Source organism: Scyliorhinus torazame, chromosome 6, assembly GCF_047496885.1.
Source record: "Scyliorhinus torazame isolate Kashiwa2021f chromosome 6, sScyTor2.1, whole genome shotgun sequence".
Classification (NCBI taxonomy): domain Eukaryota; kingdom Metazoa; phylum Chordata; class Chondrichthyes; order Carcharhiniformes; family Scyliorhinidae; genus Scyliorhinus; species Scyliorhinus torazame.
In genome coordinates, this window is record NC_092712.1 from 87,423,357 (window position 1) to 87,443,925 (window position 20,569).

Sequence of the window (20,569 nt, forward strand, 5' to 3'; positions counted from 1 at the left end):
TTTAAATTTGAATCTCACTTGGAAGGCGTGGGTGGCTGTAACCTCACTAGTTAAGATTTCTGCGCTTCTGAATCTGAAGGGTACTTCTGCGATGAGGTTTGCTGCAATTCTGTGAAGCCTTATATGGTAGGCTTACTGATTAGTTTGAATTGAAAATGGCTCAGTTTAATCCTATTGCAGGTCAATTGCTGCTTTCTTTGAAGATCCTTTACTTGACCTCACTTGCTTTCTTTGATAATCGTGAATGGCTGTCAATCATGTCCTAGCAGCTTCATGTTTGCTAAACCAAAAGCCCTGGGAGGTTACAGCACAGGAAACTTTGGTACACATGCCAATGAGGTTCATTTTCTCTTCCTGCTTGCTTCTCATATCCTTCAGTAAATGGATTTTTAAACCAATGATCTAACTTTTTCTTTAGTCTATTAAGTCCGGAGAAAGAAGTGATGCACAAACATTTTATGACAGCACACCAAATCAGTGTTTTGCTGTAGATGTTTGCAGTACTGTGCTGTGGGTGATTTCACCAACTTTCTCTTGTCCTAATTTTATTGCTGGGGTACATAACAGTTCCATGGCAACTGCACAAAGCGAAGTAGCCTTTACACACCTGTAAATCTTGACTGTAGATAATGTTGGTGTTGGATCCCAAAACTGATCTACCCTCCGTTTCATAGCCAATTTGTGTTTATTCAGTCGGGGATCACTGAATAGAAAAAAGAATTGGGATCCATCCAACAAACCTTACTTCACACCAAGCTGTTATCCTCCTCCCCCTACTACATGGACAGACATGTGGCCCATCTGCTTCACAGCAAGTAACTTGTTTCCTCTTGTACAGTGTCGCTAGCATCAAGTGACTGGGCAGTGCTGGAGTGTAATTGGAATTGAATCTACGATCAATGAGGTCCAGTTATGCTGGTACAGACTTGTAATTTGTATGCCTAATTGTATAAGCACAAAAGCCATCTCTAATACCAAACTGTAGATTGAATGTCTTGAGTTGGCCAGATGAAAGAAGCTTTAAAGGAGCACTAAAATCCACTTAATCTTGCAATATCCTTCTGCATTGTAAATTCTATGATTATTAATTCCCAAGATCTGGGAAGGCATGGTCACAGAATCAAAATCTGTTAAACTGAGTCGTGCCTGGTCTGGTTGGTTCAAATTAATTTGAGGCTATGAGCTGAGATCTGGTTGCCAAACAATGGCATGCAAGATGACAACTCTGCTTCATCAGACATTGTGGTATATTTACGTTCCAAGTTTGGGCTATTCTCCCTTCAGTGTCTCAACAGCAACTCCATCTTATTTGTTGATTTCTCCATTGCTATTCTGCATTTGGATTCTGTAAGGCTGCATCAAGCTGATTTGCAAACTGGCATAGAAAACCAACATGAATTCAAGTAGATTTCTTCGAATGAGCCTGCAGAAAAAAGGAGTCACCAAAGATTAGAACCCCACCTGGGCAGCAGTCATAACCAATATACTATTTTTTTGGGGTGTAGTCTGTGGATGGTTTTGTTTCAAGTGCCAGGCTGTTTAATTTTGTGCGGCTGCACTGTAACATAATGGGGACGACTTGTGTGTGGCTTACACAGAACATTTTGCTTGCTGCATGGCTATGTAGCTTAATTCACGACCTTGACAGATGTTCAGGAGAGCAAGATCACAACACAGACAGATCTAGGGAATAGTTTTATGTGGGCTTCCATCTGTTGAACTGAACCCTATTCGGCAGTCATGTTAAATGTACAAGATATCTGCTTTCATGATCTATGACACTAAAATAATGTAGGACGGTCTTCTCTTTGTTTGAGAACATAAAATTAGGATATTTTGTATGTGTGGGACCACTTGGGTAGAATGCATTAAATTGTCCAGCTTTGGGCTGGCACTCAACCATGTGGATTTGCATACCGAGACTGGATTAAGCACTTGGTAAATACCAGTCGAATCCCAATCGGCTGTGTTCACACTTGTAGACTTGGTTGATTCGGTTTCCTTAATAGTCTTTTAATTGTGCTAATAGATTTTGTTAAATAGCTACACAAAGTTGTACCTGTGACCCAATTGTGTACAAACTTTTGAATACGACAGGCTTGTTTTCATTTGCTGCTCCACTTGCATTAACCCATCTTGATTGATGGGACCTTGCTACCAATTGTTCAGAATGTTGACAACTTGTTCATCCAGCTGCATCACGTTTTGAGTCCCAATGCTTTAACTAGGCAGAGCATTGGCAGAGAAGGAAAGAAAACAAAGAAAATCCTGCACTCCAGATCCCACTCCTTTGTGGGACATCCTTCTCCATGTGTCCAAAGATGCCCATGTCAATTATCGGTCTGTTTAGTCATGTGGAGACCCATGGCAGAAACTTGAGAACCTGAGTAGGTAGAATTCTTGAATTGAGAGACAGTTAACAATGACTCATACGTTTTATCTTTACTTTTGTGAAACCATGACATTGCTATGTTGATCTTCAGATTGAATTGTTAATCCATGAACAACTTGGCAGTCATACATTTGTGTAATCTTGGCTTGTGTAACGGAGTATGAATGTTTGTTTTGTTAATTGAAGAGGGACCTAATTATTTCCAGCACCTCAACTTGTTGAGCAAAACTGTGCCACAATGTAATGGTGCAGTTAATTTTTAATTATTAATATTATTGATGCTGAATTCTGTCAAACTCCTTGTGTGGTTAACTCTTGTTATTTTTCTTCCCTTTTGGCAACATTAAGTGGCTTAAAGCCAAGGTAAGATGAGCCTTTTTCTTTGTAGTGCACCAACAACCGAACTAATCAATGAAATTTCACCAACCCCTCTGTTCCCATGTCTTTATCTTTTTAGTACAACAGTATTTTACACTGGAATATAGGACCACATGGCCATTATGGCCTGCTCTGACATTCAAAAAGATCATGACTGATGTGTGGTCTCAACTCCACTTTTCTGTCTGCCCCTCCAAAACCCTTAACTCCCTTTTTATGAAAAATCTGCCCAACTTTGTCTTGAATAAATTGAATGATCCAGTCACCACTGGTTTTTAGGGGTAGAGAATTCCAGAGATAAATGACCCTCAAAGAATTCTCCCCTCTATTTTAAAAAGGACACCTCCATTCTTAAACTCTCTCTCCCAATGCAAGTCCTCCCACAAAAGGAAACACTCTCGGTATCTATCCCACCAAATCCTTTGGAGTCTCAGTTTCAATAAGAGCAGCCCTCCTACTTTAAACTCCAATGGGTATACAGTCATACAGCACAGAACAAGCCCTTCGGCCCATTATTTCTGCATCGACAAAACTACACTCATCCCACTTTCCAGCACTTAGCCCATAGTGTTATGACATTTCAATTGCTCATCCACATTCAACTTTTTAGAGGTTGAGGTTTCTCGCCTTTCTACCCTCCCAGGCTGTGCATTCCAGACTCTCACCACCCTCTGGGTGAAATTTGTTTTCCTCAAATTCCCTCCACCTCCTGCCACTTGCCTTAAAATTTGGCCCAATCATTATTGACCTTTCAACTAAGGGAAAGGGTGTTTCCTATCCACCCTGTCCATACTCCACATAATCCTATACACCTCAATCAGGTCCCCCCTCAGCCTTCTCAGAGCTCTAAAGAAAACAACACTAGTATATCCAGCCTCTCTTCATACCTCAAATGCACCAAGCCAGGCAACATCCTGGTGAATCCCCTCTGCACCCTCTCCAGTGTAATGACATCTTTCCTATATTGCAGTGACCCAAACTGAACATAGTACTCCAGCTGTGGCATAACCAAAGTTTTGTACAGCTCCAACATAACACCCCTGCTCTTATAATCTATGTCACAAAGGCAAGTATTCTGTATGCCTTAATTACCCTATTCATCTGTCCTGCCTTCAGGGATCTATGGACCAGCACCCAAAGATCCCTCTGACCCTCCTAGCGTCGTACCATTCATCGAGTACTCCCTTGTCTTGTTGCTCCTTCCAAAGAGCATCACCTCATAATTTTCAGGGTTAAATTTCATCGGCCACTGATCTGCCATCTGACCAACCTATCTATATCCTTCTGCAACCAAAGAAACTCCTTCACTATTGATCACCCTACCAATTTTTGTCATCCACAAAGGAGACCTTTTGGCCCATCAAGTCTGCACCGGCTCACTCCCTAACCCCATCTCCCTAACCTGAACATCTTGGGACATCCAAGGAAAAACTTTAGCACAGCCAGTCCATCTAAACTGCACATCGTTGTAGTGTGGGAGGAAACCAGACAAAATCCAGAGAGACTCTGATCCATATCTCTACACACTTCTTAAAAATTGGAACCAAATTAGCTGTCCACCAATCCTCGTCCCCTCCACTGTGATGAGAGGAATTAAATATTTGGGTCAGGGCCCCTGTAATTACCTCCCTTGCCTCCAACACCAGCCTGGAATACAAGTCATCCAGACCTGGGGATTTGTCCACTTTTAAGCCTCCCAAAACCTCCAATATTCCCATCACCACCTATGTCAAACCTTTCAACATCATTTGCTGTAACTGCATTTTTGTGCTTCATGTACCAGGATCCCTTTGTATCACGAGTTCTGCAAACTCCCCCAGTTAAAATAGTATACTGATGTTTCTCCATTGGCGGGGAGATATTCTGCCTCCCCTAGACATCTCCCAGGCGACTGCAAATTTGGCTTCCATAACATTTGGTGCCTTCATTCAAGTCATGATGTAGATTCTAAATAGTTGAGGGCACAGCTTTGATCCCTGTGGCACCCTAGTTGCAGCTTGCCAACCGAAGACCCATTTTATCCCAACAGTCTGCTTCCTGTTAGCTCACCAATCCTTTACCCATGCTAATATATTGCCACATACATGATGTGCTCTTCTGTTGCAGGCTTTTGTGGTACCTCATCAAGACCTTTTGGATATCCCAAGTTCGGCAGAATTACATGTTCTCCTTTGCCCACCTTGCCTGTTGCTTTCTCAAAAATCTCTTCATGACTTAAGTTAGCTGTCCCAATATATCTTAATATATTGATTATAGGCGATCTCTATGAACTATGCCAATGATTAACGGTGTTTTTTCATGCGATTTCGCAGTTGTGCTGTAAACCATATCTTTACAGTACCTTTGGGATATCTCTCAAATTCTCCCTAATTTAAATGTGGACTTTATTCTAAGCAGATGTACACTACTTTCAATTAAATGGCATGTTTTTAGGAAGTTTTGTAAATAGATGTACTGAACTTATCAATTGAAACTTGTACTTTGTGTAGCATTTAAGTTTACATCTGGGAATCCTAATTTTGTTTTATTTCCTTCCTGGGATTCTTCTGGATCACACTCGGTACCTGTTCAACTGGCTGCTAATCTTTTAGCCTGGACAGTGCTGTCCAGTCTTAAGGTGTCATGCCACATTACAACTAAGCAAAATCTTATCCTCGCCTGATAATCCCTCTGTTTTTGGTAGCCGGTTATAATGCTCTTGTTGCCAACCTGGCTGAGATCAACCCATTTAGAACCAATTGGACTTTAAAACTTTTACTTGACACGTTTCTAAGCTCAGCTATGATATACGTAAGCCTTCAGCGAACTGTACTGCTTTGTTTTTCAACCATCATGATATCAGAGTCCATTTTATTAATACAGTTATAAATAATAGCAAATACTTTCAATGTATGCATTCCTTACTTGAACTGCAATTTCTTTTTGTTGCAGCATGGAAGTAATCAGCCTGCCAGAACTGGTACACTGACCAGGACAAACCCACCCACACAAAAGCCTCCAAGTCCCCCGATGTCTGGACGTGGAACTTTAGGGTATGCTATCCCACACAATGGAAAACTCAGTTAATTTTCCTATCCTGTAACTATGTTTTGTGTCTTTTGAAGGGGAGACTTATTTTAGCAAATAAATTTGTAATGCGCCTAGAGTAACTTCTATTTATTGCAGGCATTGTCAAAGTCGGGGGCGCGACCCACGTTTGGGTGTCAGGAGGGTCGCGAAGCCGTCCGTCACGGCATTTCTGATCGCGCAAATCCGTGTGCAACAGCCGCAGCACCCAGCTTTTAATAATGCCGGCTGCAAGCGACCTTCAAAATGGCCAAGAACATATTTTAAAAAAAATGCGGCCGCACTGCGCATGCGTGCCGGCTCATCGGTGCGCATGCGCAGAGTTTTGTGCATGCGCACCGATGAGCGGGCACGAATGCGCAGTGCGGCCGCATTTTTAAAAATCTGGTTGCAGCCTTTTTGAAGGCCGTTCGCAGCCGGTATTGTTAAAAGCTGGCTTCAAAAGGTTTGGGGAGAATGATGTGATTGGTAGCTTTCTGAACTTTGATGCTGATGAAGTGGAAGTCTCTTACTCCAAGAATGACGAGTGATCCAACGATGGTTTCACCGCAGCTGTAACTTCAACCAAGAAATGTCAACTTTTAAAATCTTGATTTTTAAACATTCCAAAACAAAGTGCAGGTCGTATTTGGAAGCTTTATCAATTAATTGATTATTAAGTGTCTCTTATTTTTTTACATTTTTAATTGTAATGTTTTGGTGAAATGTGGTGAACCTCCAATTCTGAGAGGATGAAAACATTTTCAGTTTCTGCATTTCTTCCCCCTGTAAAACGTTATCAAATTAACCCCTCCCCCCCGGCTGTTGCCTGTGAATTTGCACAATCGGAGACGCAGAAGCTCATTTGCTTCAACAAAATCTGGTGTAGTCAGTGTCTGATTCATTACTGTCTGTTTGCTCAAACTCGCTCTCTTTATACAACATTAAGTAGCACTTTTTTTTCTTTACCTTCAGACGAAACACTCCCTACAAAACATTAGAGCCTGTTAAACCACCCGTTATTCCTAATGATTACATGACTAGTCCTGCCAGGAATGTGACTACAAACCAGCAAAGTCCTATGCGAACAGCATCTCTGAACCAAAGGCCAAGAACGCACAGGTATGAATGCCTTTTCCGTGATTGATATTTCAACTTTTATTCTAAAATGACATGCCGAGATAATTGAAATTGGATTTGCTTTTAACCTATTTTTATGTTGACAACTGTGCTAGTAGTATACTAGGACCAACCATCTTCAACTGGTTCATCAATGACCTTCTCTACAGCACAAAGTTAGAAGTGGGCATGTTTGCTGATGATTCCACTATGTTCAGTACCATTCATTCTTTTTTAAAATAAATCTAGAGTACCCAATTCATTTTTTTTTTCCAATTAAGGGGCAATTTAAAGTAGCCAATCCACCTAATCTGCACATCTTTGGGTTGTGGGGGCGAAACCCACGCAAACACTGGGCGAATGTGCAAACTCCCCACAGACAGTGACCCAGAGCCAGGATCAAACCTGGGACCTCGGTGCCGTGAGGCAGCAGGGCTAACCCACTGCGCCACCGTGCTGCCCGTTTAGTACCATTCATGATGATTCGGATACTGAAGCAGTCTTTGTCCACACGCAGCAAGACCTGGACAACATTCAGGCTTGGGCTGATAATTGGCAAGTCATATGTGTATCGGAAGTGTCAGGAATTGATCATCTCCAACAAGAGATAACATTCAATGGCATTACCAAATCTCTGAATCCCCACCATAATAACTGAACTGGGCCAGGCATATAAATATTGTGCCTACAAGAGCAGGCTGGGAATTCTATGAACCGTTCTCCTCTTAAGCCTGTCTGTCACCTGCAGGTACAGTTCAGGAGTGGGATGGAATACTCTCCATTTGTATGGATATGTGAAGCTCCAATGACCTCCAGAAAGTTGACATCATCCAGGACAAAAGATTGATGGCACTCCTTCTGCCACCTTAAATCTTTACTCCCTTCATTACAGTGGCAGCAGTGTGTCTCAAACATGGTGTACACTGCTGCCACTGTACTGTGACCAACACACCCCATGACTCTCCAAAGCTTGTCTGCCATCTGCAAGACACAGTTCAGGGGTGTGTTGGAATACTCTCCATTTGCTAACCCCCTCCCCTTTTTTCTCTTAGTTGATAGAAGTTGTTGTAATTTTTTGTCTTCTGTTCCACACCAGAGGTTTTCCTCATCAAAGCAATTAATTAACCCCACAATTGACTATAGCACTTTTATCTTCTGACTAAAGATTGAATAAGATTTTGTGGTATATTGACGGCCAACTTTTCTTTTGTTCCACCATCTACAACTTCACGATTATAGCTCTACTTTTTTTCTTGTCGAAGTTCATTCCCATCTTCAATTAAAGATTAGCTGAAGCTCACCGCTTACACACTGGTAAGAGCAAAGCCAGAAACATTTACCCCTGCCCATGTTTCTATTTCTCCAACTGGCTGCATACTCAACCTAACCTGAACAGAGTGTGACTTGTTTGAGTTGTGGTTTGTTACAGGTGCCTGGTCAGCTCCCAAATGTGGCTAAGAGACTAGACCAGAACCATGACTTTTGAAGTTTTTAAGGCGGTGCGGAAAGATAGATTCATTCCAGGAATGATAATATAAGAAATAGGGCATGGTTATTTTATAAAACAAGCTTTATAAAACAAAAGAAAAACGGTATTTAAGCTTTTAAACTTCAACCCTAACAATAACAGATTACATTAGTTTCTTAACTTTAACACATGAATTCCCATTAAACAAGCTCTTTAAATGAACATGCAGCTCTCATTCCACTTACACAGGCCAGCATTGGCAATATTTGCATTTACGAAGCAATTTTTCTGCTGTTAGGGAAATTCTCCTTTCCAAAGCCTGCCTCGGTGGCAACTTTGATGGCCTCTCTCGGTCGCTTTCCAAAACCACCTTCCTGTATCTGTTCAAAACAGGATTATTTCTCCCTCTCGCTTACGCTCTGCCCAGCCCCTAAAACAAAGGTTCTCTCCTCTGGTTTCCAGACTTGAACCCATCATGTTTATACAAAAGAGCAGCCATACACAACTAATGTCCCATTGATGGACAAAGGCCATCGGATTCTGTAATGTCAGACAGGGCGTGCCCCAAAGGACAATGGATCTTGAGTGACTCACCCTTGCTGAAGCGGGTCATCCTGTGTATTACCACTAACTAGTTTAAATCTGAATGGGGCAATGTAACTCATGCCAGGTGTAGGTGTATCTCTCTGACTCTGCTAGCAGTTTTCCCCCATCAGTCTGTTTAATCCCGAAATTGCCTGCTACATCTTTGGTCCCAATTTCTGGACTCCATTTCCTCATACCTCCCTCGCATAACAGGTTTAACCCTGGACTTGTTGTTAACATCCCCCTGTAATATCTTCAGTCTCTGCTCTAGCTTCTTCGGACACCAATTCTATTCATAGTAAATTAATACAGTACTTTATATTCTGCCTCTCTGGTCTCCCTTTGAAAATTTGGGTGTAGCAGATAATTGAACATCAAACGCCCCTTTGACCACATTAGTAAAATATGTGCAAATATGACGAGAGTAAGTAGATTAAATCTGTATGCAAATAGTCAGTACCTGATTATATCAGGTCTAGCTAGCAGTTAGTGCCTATTGATTCAGGGTGTGTTCTAGACAGGTTACTAATTACCATTTGGGTATGGATTTTGCAACAAAGTCGCCAGAAGGATGAATCAGTCTCTGCTGCATGTCATTCTCATATCATTAGCCTATACCATAAGCTTTATTCTTAGGCTGGCATTTTGCAATATGTAAAACAGCTGCATTCCTCAGTGATGAAAAATGTTTCCCAGCTTGAATTACAGAACATCCAGGTTTAAGCATCATGAACAAGAACCGTGATGGTTGGGGACAATTTTAGCTCAAATATTCCTGCTTGTGACCCTTAAGTGTGTTTCTCAATTCCACCAGATACATTTAATTCCTTTCAGAGCATTGACAAAACAACTGATGGAAGTTCTCAATAAACAAGAACCCACAGCACTGAACTAACCACAATTTTGGTCTCCTTTAATCATTCGATGAATAATGGGTATGGAAAATAGTAACGTCCAAGGGTAAAATGTTTCTCCTGAACACACCAGAGTAAAATGAGACACTGTTTTCAGTTAATTATTGATTTCATGTTTTGTTTACCCAGTAGATTAAGATTCTTCTTCTAGCCATTTATTGTCTTAAATATTGGGTTTGCATGATACACTGCCTCTCTCATGCTCCAAGTGCCTCACAGATGATTAATTGCTTTGAAGTATGGTCATTGATGCACCAGCCATTTTTCATACATTTAAATAAAAACAAACCTGGAAAAACTCAGGCCTGGTAGCAACTTTGGAGAGAAAAGCAGTAAAGTTGAGAGTCTGCATGACTTCTTCAGAGCATACACACACTTCCTGCTTGGATTTAGATTTATCTTTGCGCGTACCGAGGTACAGTGAAAGGTGTTGTTCTGTACACGGTCCGGGCAGATCATTCCATACATGAAAAAAAAATAGGACATACAATAAATACACAATGTAAATACGTAGACATAGACGTCAGGCGAAGTATATGGAGTATAGTGCTAAACATTACAGAAGATGCGTAGAAAGATCAGTTCAATCCATAAGAGGATCATTCAGGAGTCTGGTAACAGCGGGGAAGAAGTTGTTTTTGAATCTATTAGTGCGTGTTCTCAGACTTTTGTATCTTCTGCCTGATGGAAGAGGTCGGAAGAGAGAATAACCTGGGTGGGAGAAGTGTTTGATTATGCTGCCCGCTTTCCCAAGGCAGCGGGAGCTGTAGACAGTCAATGGATGGGAGACGGGTTCACGTGATGGACTGGGCTGTGACTCAAGACTCTAGTTTCTTACAGTCTTGGGCCGAGCAGTTGCCATACCAGGCTGTGATGCAGCCAAATAGGATGCTTTCTGAGGTGCATCTGTAAAAATTGCTAAGAGTCGATGTGGACATGCCGAATTTCCTTGGTTTCCTGAGGAAGTATAGGCTCATTTGGGCTTTCTTGGTCGAAGCATCGACATGGGTGGGCCAGGATAGATTATTGGTGATGTGCACACCTAGGAATTTGAAGCTGTCCACCATCTCCACCTTGGTACCATTGATGCAGACAGGGGTGTGTACGACACTTTGTTTCCTGAAGTCGATGACCAGCCCGTTCGTTTTGCTGACTGAAGGAGAGATTGTTGTCATTGCACCATGCCACTAGGTTCTCTATCTCCCTCCTGTACTCTGACTCATCATTGTTTGAGATCTGACGCACTACGGCCGTGTCATCAGCAAACTTGTAGATGGCGTTGGAGCTGAATTTTGCCATACATTTGTGTGTACAGGGAGTATAGTAGGGGGCTAAGAATGCAGCATTGTGGGGCCCCGGTATTAAAGACCTATCGTGGATCAACAACTTAGTTGAGTTGTTAATGATGGATAATTACAGAAGAAACATTGACTCTCACTCACTAGATCAATCTACATTGGGCAGCTTCAATATCCATTGACATAAGTAGAATCTTATGTTTTAAATATCAGTCAAAGAATGGCACCTGACAACAGAACTCGCCAACAGAATTGATTTGTGTTGAAACACCAGCCTGAATTTTATACAGTTATCCTGCACTGGGGTGTGAACTTAAATGTTTGTGTGCAATTAACAATTTTCATGTCTGTTTTATTTTTTATTTAATCAAAAACAAAATATGTATGGCTCTAACTCTCCGGTTGGCTGTAATATGAATTAAGCCAATCAATTTGCCACTTTCAGTGCCTGGCTGGAACTCCATCCCCTGTTAAGAAAAATGCAGCTTAGAATGAATATAGAGAAACAGGGACTACTTCATTAGATTTGTTCTGAAAATATTAGTGATTTACAGCACTTTTTAAAATGTAATGCATAAATGAGATACAGTAATTCTCACCTGACAGCGTATAGTTGCACTTGTTGAAAATTTGACACCATTGCTGACAGCTGTGCCATATTGAGTTGAGCAGAAGAGAAAAGGTAATACAATCTGCTGTAGGCTAAATTTAGCCTTTTTCGCATGTAACCTTCAGGAATCCACAACTCTTAATGGTCCAATACTTTCTTCAGTAAATCATGTGCGTGTATCATGCCTCTGAAGGATTTCTGGACTTGAGTCAAAATCCTCGGTTCTGAGTTTTTTTGGGGAGGAGCATTAAAACTGTCAAATGGTTCATGTCAGAAAGCACCCTGGTTAGGTCTCATCTATGCTGGGTTTGCTGACCTCAGCAGACAGGAAGGGGCCTCTGCACTCTTTTGTGGAGGTTTGAAAATGATGAGCTAGAAATGCACATGTGTATGCAGTGAGGACAGGATCAACTTTGACTGTTATGCCTCTGGTTGAATAGCCAGCTGAGACTGAGGCTTGCATGTGTATCTGTGGCTGAAATACAGCAGCTCTTACTGTAACAGGAGATTTTGTATTTGGGATAGGTGTTGGGGGGGGGGGGAATTAATACCTGATCATTTTAATTTTTTTTGCCTTTAGTGGGAGCAGTGGAGGAAGTGGAAGTCGAGAAAATAGTGGAAGCAGCAGTATAGGCATTCCTATTGCTGTGCCTGCTCCCTCACCACCGACTCTTTTGCCAGGTCAGTAAACTTCTAATGCTTAACAGATTAATTTGTGGTGCATGCTTAAGAACCTGATGTAAAAAGTTGGTTTTGATAATTTCCCTGTACTTTAGTGTAGTTGTAACAAACTTCAACAATATTGAATGAAAAACAAAAAATGCTGAAAATGTTCAACAAGTTGTTTCAGGTTGATGCCCTTTCATCAGAAGGTCATCGGCCTGAGTTGCTAATGGGGCACAGTTGCTAATGGGGAATAGGAGTCCATCGTTTCGGACTGCGATAAGGAGACATTGCCAAAAAGTTGCAAAGTTTTGGCATTATCTAGTTCAAAGGGTCAAGGATGCCCCAACATAGAAAACATTTGAGGATGGGATAGAAAGTTTATTGACCTCTCCCAGGAATTAAAGATATCAATAGCAGCTAGGAAAGTGGAGTTAAGACAGAAGATCTGCCGTGATGGTATTGAATAACGGAGCAGGCTCAATGGACCATTTGTTCCAACATGCCCCTGTTTATTGTGTTCATGCAATATTATAACCAAAGTTGTGCTTCAGGTAGAACAATGAGTATGCAAGAGAGAACCCATTCTGTGCCGATTTTCTCATTACCAAATGGACCTCTGTCACCACTCACTCCCAGATGTTCAAGTGATGTGCCATATATATTTGTGGTCTTCGCTAAGCCAATATTATAATTTGTGTCCAGTGGCATTCGATTTTCTGAAATTTGATGTTTACAAAGAACTACTTGGTAAATGGTTATAATCACACTTTTGACTTTTTTTTGTTAGCTTCATATTCTGTCCCTGCTGGAGCCCCTTCCCTGCCGCCACCACCACCTCCACTACCAGTGGGCAGTTTCATAGGTGAGACTGGCTGCTGCTTGGAGCTACTCATTCATTTGTCCTTTCACAGCTAACTTTTAATGGCTGTGAAAAAATGGTGTTGATTTTCAATGGGTTACAGTGACTAAAACTTTGATCGAATGCTTTTGGGTTATAAGGAACTGCTAGTAGTATTCCAAGCACTTTAAATCCATGTTAGTGTCTTTGAAATAGGGTTACCACTGGCTCCGGTATGATGAACTGTTCAGGAACTTCTGTTCAGGAACTTCTTAAAAAAACTATAAAATATTAACTTATCAACTAAAGCCAGGTCTATCTTTGTCTGACTGACCAGTTTTATTTCTCAAGTGTTGACTTCTTGATGGTTTCACAGGGTGATGGTCTTTAGACCTTGCCTAAATGACCATTATGAATTGATTCATTTTTTGTGATTCATGGAAGTGTTTTGAATGTGGGAACCAATGTTCCCGAGCTTAACTTTGTCCTTGCCCAATGCCCATATGCCAATTTGAGTTTCTTTTTTCTCACTAAGAGAAAGAGAGCTCAGGCAGAGTTCCTAACAGACCATCCAGATGAGATAAACTAACTCAATAGAATCTCTACAATGCAGAAGGAGGCTATTCGTCCCATTGAGTCTGCACCGATGATCTGTAACTGTGCACATCCCTGGACACCAAGGGGAAATTTAACATGGCAAATCCACGTAACCTGCACCTCTTTGGACTGTGGGAGGAAACAGAAGCACCTGGAGGAAACCCACGCACGCTCTGGGAGAACATGAAAACTCCATGCTGTCACCCAAAGCCAGAATTGAACCTGGGGTTCCTGGCGCTGTGAGGCAGCCGTGCTAACCATTGTGCCACCATCCGAGACTGGACATTGAGCTTGTAACGTTTCTTGGATGCATAGTTTGCCCACCTACTCATAGAATGAGGGAAAAAAACACCTTCGTCTAGAAGCATTCATTTTTTAAGTTAACTTTTGGCAAGAAAAATAAATAACATTTTTGTGAACTGCCAACATTCCTTGCTAGGTTTTAGAACCCTTTGACGAACTACTGATTTTGGGGGTGTGGTGGGATATGGATAGTTTTTTTTTTTTTTGCCAAATCAATTTTTGAAGAATATCCTATTGCTGCATGACACTAACATGGATCAAAGTCCTTAAAGACCTGTCCTAAATGCACATGTGCTTTTAAAGAGTTATTGATTCACATTGAAGGTATCAGTCCTTCATCTGCCTTTGAATTTTAAGCGCCTATGCTTTTACATTGTTTAAAGCTTCTACACTTACCTGCTTGTTGCTATCACCTTTATTTTGTGTTGGTGATGGTATAGTGAGAATTCGTTTTTTCGAGTTGCATGCTGATAACATGTTCAGAATCAACAGGAAATTTGGAACTCTTGCGAAATATGGTTGAAGAATGGCTAAAGTATATATCGCCTGATGTCTTATGATTTTCCTAAAAATGCAACGCCGAACAGGAGCTGTGACAGAATGGAAGAAGGGACTTTCTTGAGTGAGAAAACTGTCAATTGATTTTAGTGGAACTTGTAGGAATTTCAGGTCTTGCACGAGTGTGATTAAACTGAAACTTAATTCTGTCCCCTCACTTTATTTATTGTGCTCTGGCTGGTTCAAGGATTCACATTTTCTTCACCAATCATATCTGCCTTTCAGAAATTATGGAATAATGCATATTTCTTCTTTCCTCCCCTGCTGTGACTTTAATGCTTTCAGCTGGCCCTGGTTCGGCTCCTAGCTCCCAGTACAGTACCATGACCAGACAGATCTCTCGGCATAATTCTACCACCTCTACGGCATCTTCAGGGGGCTTCAGGCGAAATCCTTCGGTGACTTCCCAGTTTTCTGTGCAGCCTCATGTTAATGGTGGCCCTCTCTATGCTCAAAATTCAAGTAAGGCTTTTACTTTAATACTGCTTCTAAATATACGATGCTCATCGAGTGACACTTTAATTAGCTCTCAATGCAATGCATATTTAGTTATCTTTATTGTGTCATGAATCTTTCTACACTTGGTAAAATTCTGACTTCGTAGCATGGGTTGTATGTTCATTTCTATATGACCTGTACTTTGCTCATATCTATCTTCCTGAGTTGCCTGAAATGATTGGAATCCTCAGCAGATTGTTCAGCACTGAAATTAGATTTTTTAAATATGCAGCAGCAATTTTCTTGGGGAAGAGAAAATTGTTCCTGATATGTGAGACTACATTGTGGTGAAAGTGGATTTTTAGAACAAAGTATTCTTAAAACCGGTTGTTAGACCCTACCCAAAGTAAACTGACTGAACTATTTTAGATGGCTTAGTCAACAGTAGACTGTGCAGAGCGTATCGTACTAGCATTCCAAGTTTCACTGTTGTGCAGCATAAATTCCAAATCATGTTTCTATGTCTGTCTCTCTTTTTTTTTGTATGGGCGGTTCTGTGAAATTGAATGCTTGGAAGTCATTGGGGTGGCGGGAGAAAATATCCCAGCAGGGAAACAGGCAGCTGTTCAGTGACAGCTAAGTTTTCCAAATATTAGAAGCATGTACATGCTTCAGTTGGCTGGATCACTACATTTCCAGCATTACACATAACTGATGGATTTGCAATTGCAACGGCTTTAAAAGGCTTTCTTTGAATCATCACATTTATAATGCATGTCCAAAATAAACCTGTGTATCAAAAATGAAGAATCACCTGATTTATATTGTTGGTTTGGCTACAATGGGTCTGACTTGGAGTCAGCAAACCAGCTTGTTTGCACCCATATGCAAAATTTGAATTAAGCCTATGGAATGTGCAACTAGCATGATAACTGAGCAGTTTGCCAAGGCAGCTTCTCCATTTGTAATTATGTAAAACTTTTTTTTTGTTGTTGAAATGACTTTAATTCTTTTTGCAGTCATCTAATTTGCTTTCAGTAAGTTCACCATCTGCTTTTTAAAAAAAAAAGTGACCAGGTTTAAGGTTGAGGGAAAATTGTAATGGCTTAAATTTTATGCAGATGCATATTTGCACTTCTACAAAGACAAACATAGAACAAACTGTGCCGAAGGAGGCCATTCGGCCCATCGAGTCTGCACCGACCCACTTAAGCCCTCACTTCCACCCTATCCCCAAAACCTAATAACCCCATCTAACCTTTTTGGACACTAAGGGCAATTTAGCATGGCCAATCCACCTAACCCGCACGTCTTTGGACTGTGGGAGGAAACCGGAGCACCCGGAGTAAACCCATGCACACACGGGAGAATGTGCAGACTCCGCACAGACAGTGACCCAGCGGGGAATCGAACCTGGGACCCTGGCACTGTGAAGCCACAGTGCTAGCCACGTGTGCTACTGTGCTGCCCTGAACTAATAGAACTTTGGTCAAATGAGTAGGGATTTCTGGTTCAACTCCAATCACTAATCAGATAATTAAAACAGTCCATTATAGAGTGCCTTTTAACATAGTAAAACGCCACCAAGACCTTTTTTAATAAAATAGACAGGAGCATCACGAGCTTCGTGTGGGCAGGGAAAGTTCCGAGAGTAAGGAGGGGGTTCCTTCAGCGTAGTAGGGACAGAGGAGGATTGGCACTACCGAACTTGGGCGATTACTATTGGGCCGCCAATGTGGCAATGATACGTAAACGGATGATGGAGGGTGAGGGAGCGGCGTGGAAAAGACTGGAGAGAAAGTCCTGTAAAGGGACGAGTTTAGAGGCGCTGGTGACGGCGCCGCTACCGATCTCACCTAAAAAGTTTACCACGAACCCGGTGGTGGCGGCAACATTGAATATCTGGGGACAGTGGAGGCGACAGAGAGGGGTGCGGGGAGCCCTGGTGGGGTCCCTAATCAGGAACAACCATAGGTTCGCCCCAGGAAGAATGGATGGAGGATTTCAGAGCTGGTACCAGTTGGGAATTAGGAGGGTGGGAGATTTATTTATAGATAGGACTTTTGGGAGCATTGGAGGAAATGTATAAGTTGCCCCGGGGAAATTTCTTGAGATATATGCAGATGAGGGCATTTACTAGACAACAGGTGAGGGAATTTCCGTTGCTCCCGACACAGGGGATACAGGACAGGGTGCTTTCAGGGGTGTGGGTCGGAGAGGGCAAGGTGTCAGAGATTTACCGAGAGATGAGGGAAGAGGGGGAGGAGTCGGTGGGCGAACTAAAAGGAAAGTGGGAAGAAGAACTAGGGGAGGAGATAGAGGAGGGTATGTGGGCTGATGCCCTAAGCAGGGTAAATTCCTCTTCCTCATGCGCCAGGCTTAGCCTGATTCAATTTAAGGTGCTACATAGAGCACACATAACGGGAGCAAGATTGAGCAGGTTCTTTGGAGTGGAGGACAAATGTGGGAGGTGTGGCGGGAGCCCGGCAAACCACGCACCTATGTTTTGGGCGTGCCCGGCACTGGAAGGGTATTGGAAGGGAGTGACGGGAGTGATTTCGCGGGTGGTGAAGGCCCGGGTCAAACCAGGCTGGGGGTTAGCTCTATTTGGAGTTGCGGAAGAGCCGGGAGTGCAGGAGGCGAAAGAGGCCGATGTCGTGGCCTTTGCGTCCCTAGTAGCCCGGCGCAGGATCCCAGATTGAGCACTGGGGTAATAGTGTGAGTTAGGATGTTCAGGCAATCAGGAGCAGGAACCCTGGCTGTTCATCCCGGTTAAATCCACAGGTGCTATCATAGTTAACATCAACTAACTAATCATTGAAAAGTAATCAAATCCAAGGGTTTCTGGCCAATAGAGCTTTGCTAGTTTTGCTAGGCTCGAGAAAAAAGATTTTGCTTAATTCTGACAGTAAATAGGCTTCACTGGTGAAGCCCTTTCCATTATATTTTTAAAATCAAAGCAGATTAAAAGTGATTGGCCATATCACTGTCACTTAACCATGATGTAGTAATTCACATGAGTGACTGTAGGTGATAATTTCACTTCTGAAAGGAGGGTGAGTATTTAACTGAGCAATTCTATAAATCCTGATTTATTTGTTCCCATCCTTATTTATTTTGTGGTCCTGTGAAGATTTACTAAACATTACAGATTGAGTAGGAAAAGAGTATCTACTGTAATGAAATTAAAAATCAACCTGTTCCCCAAGGTTTTAGCAAGAAAAAAATTACCAGTCAATAAAAGATGATACTAAGCTGAAGTGCAGTTGCACCTTTTTACATTTTTGTTACCTTTTCCAGAATGCTATCTTGTGATTGTGGGGAAGTATTGTTCTTCAAAATAAAGTTCGACATTTCAGTTCCGCAAAATGGAATAATGCTTTGGTTTATGTGCAAGAGAAACATGTCTGCCTCCTTGGTATACATTTATGCCAGCCATGGTTATCCTCAAAAGCATCTGTTGTCCAGCTATAACCCAGAGTTGTGTGGCTCTTTTCAGATTTTTTTATTTATTATTATTATTATTATTATGTTGCCTCTTTCATGCTGTCTTCCATATGTGTTCTCAAGAATTCACTGCAGTCACACTAGTCTGACCCCGGTGTTTAAGTTGGCATACAAGTTTTTAATCTTTCTAAACATGAAAAATCCAGTTGCTCAATATTTTGGTTAATCAGTTTAGCTCGGGTACAGCAGTGTTCATGTAGCATTTTGCAATTACAGTGTAACGTGTACAAACAGGCATCTGCAAAATAATTACTGAGAAACCTTTAAGCTTGTATGGTTAAAGAGAGAAGTTCTAAAACCACAGACTCTTATCAATTATAAATTATGGACAATCTTCACTTCACCAAACTTAACAACGTAACTCACTGGGGCGTAAAATACTGGACACCCATTGCAAGGTGGCTGCATCTTTTGTGAAAGAAACAGCCTTTGTGGAACGTGAAAAACTATGCAACATCCATAACAGCAGAGAAACCGCACTCTCTTTGCAGTTGAATGCTTGCACGGCATCATACTGTTATGGATGCTGGCTTTTGTCTAATGGATAATTCGTTATTCATTTCTTCCACAAAACCTGCTGCTCAATGCTCACAAAATTCACCAGCCTCCCCAATAAAGAAAAATGCATTTGAACAGTGATTGTTACGTCATTTCCTACCCCAGTGCCACTTCAATATGCTCTTGCAGCATCTGCTGGTAACTCCCTCTTTCCTGACTCTGCATCATCTCTTCCTCTGCTTCTGATGGTGGATCATCTTTTAAGGATCTGTGGCTTTATGGGGTGATGGTGGATAGTGTTGCTAACTTTTGCCTTAGTTTAATTGCTCTGTTCTATCACCTTTGCTCTTGAGTCGCCAGGTATCTTTCTGATACCGCCACGTGGTTCAAGTCCGAGTAATGATCAATAATCCAATACACCGCTTAGTAAGAGTTAAATTAAAGCACATTTATTATATACAGTAATCGATACTCCTGCATAAATTCTACGTCTCAGCTGCTTCCTACAACTAACAGGCCAATACTTAACTTGGAAATGGCCCACCAGGTCAGGGAAACGAATAGCCTTTCGTTCGGGTTCTGAGCCTGCGGGATTCGAAGCTGGTACAGATTGATAGCTAGGAGTGCCTATCTCGTTGCGAGCGTTGAAGTAAGACTTACTGGATGTTTCGCGATGGCTGGACCGGTCACTGTCAAGGGTTGGTCTGCGTTGCTGAGTGACCCGGTCAGAAGAAGATGCAGCAGGGTGCGGAAGGATGGCAGACGGGTCGATTTGAACTTGGACTCTATTCTTATAGTCCCCAGGAGCTTCCCGCCTTTCGGGGCGGACCCTGTACCTGGTTCCAAGCGATTGGACTTTGTCTCAATCACTTGGTTCGATTTTTTTCCAATGCTGGAGTGATTCCTTGATCGATGGGCGGCCTTGAGCAAATCGTTCACCTCCCTTTGTGTAGGCTTCTGCTGGCGCCGACGAGTCTGGGTTGGCTTTGTGTGTCTAAAATGTTGCACATTGTTCCCGGGGATTGCTCATTACTATGCAGCTGGCTGGTGTTTTGTTGTGCTGATGATTACTGGTATCGATCTTGTCTGGCCTTCCCAGAGGTGAATACACAGTCTACCTGCAGCTGCTCGTTTTAGTCCTGTTGGCTGATTTTCCCATCATCCTTTGCCGTTCGCCATTTTAAATCGGGGTTAGCCATTCTAAATCAGGAGTTAGCCATTTTAACTGGCTACAAATAGTTGTCCCACGTCTTTGTCTATGATTTGTAGAGTGATGGGCACTCTTTTATATAATTAAAACACAGTTCATTACTGAAGTTGCATGTTGCTTCCAAGAGTGAATGGTTTGAATTATG

General features: G+C 42.0%; 1 protein-coding gene across 9 annotated transcripts in view; it reads left to right on the plus strand.

Moving 5' to 3' along the window:
* The window catches only part of abi1a (abl-interactor 1a), a 153,105-nt gene that overhangs the window by 120,345 nt on the left and 12,191 nt on the right, over nt 1-20,569 (plus strand). For 3 of the 9 annotated variants that reach the window (XM_072508432.1, XM_072508435.1, XM_072508436.1), the window contains 6 exons: nt 2,741-2,755; nt 5,702-5,802; nt 6,791-6,937; nt 12,390-12,490; nt 13,263-13,337; nt 15,057-15,233. In XM_072508432.1, the coding sequence (XP_072364533.1) occupies nt 2,741-2,755; nt 5,702-5,802; nt 6,791-6,937; nt 12,390-12,490; nt 13,263-13,337; nt 15,057-15,233 (616 nt within the window). The remainder of the gene's footprint in view (nt 1-2,740; nt 2,756-5,701; nt 5,803-6,790; nt 6,938-12,389; nt 12,491-13,262; nt 13,338-15,056; nt 15,234-20,569) is intronic. The other 6 variants (XM_072508434.1, XM_072508438.1, XM_072508437.1 and 3 more) reach the window with 4 other exon arrangements.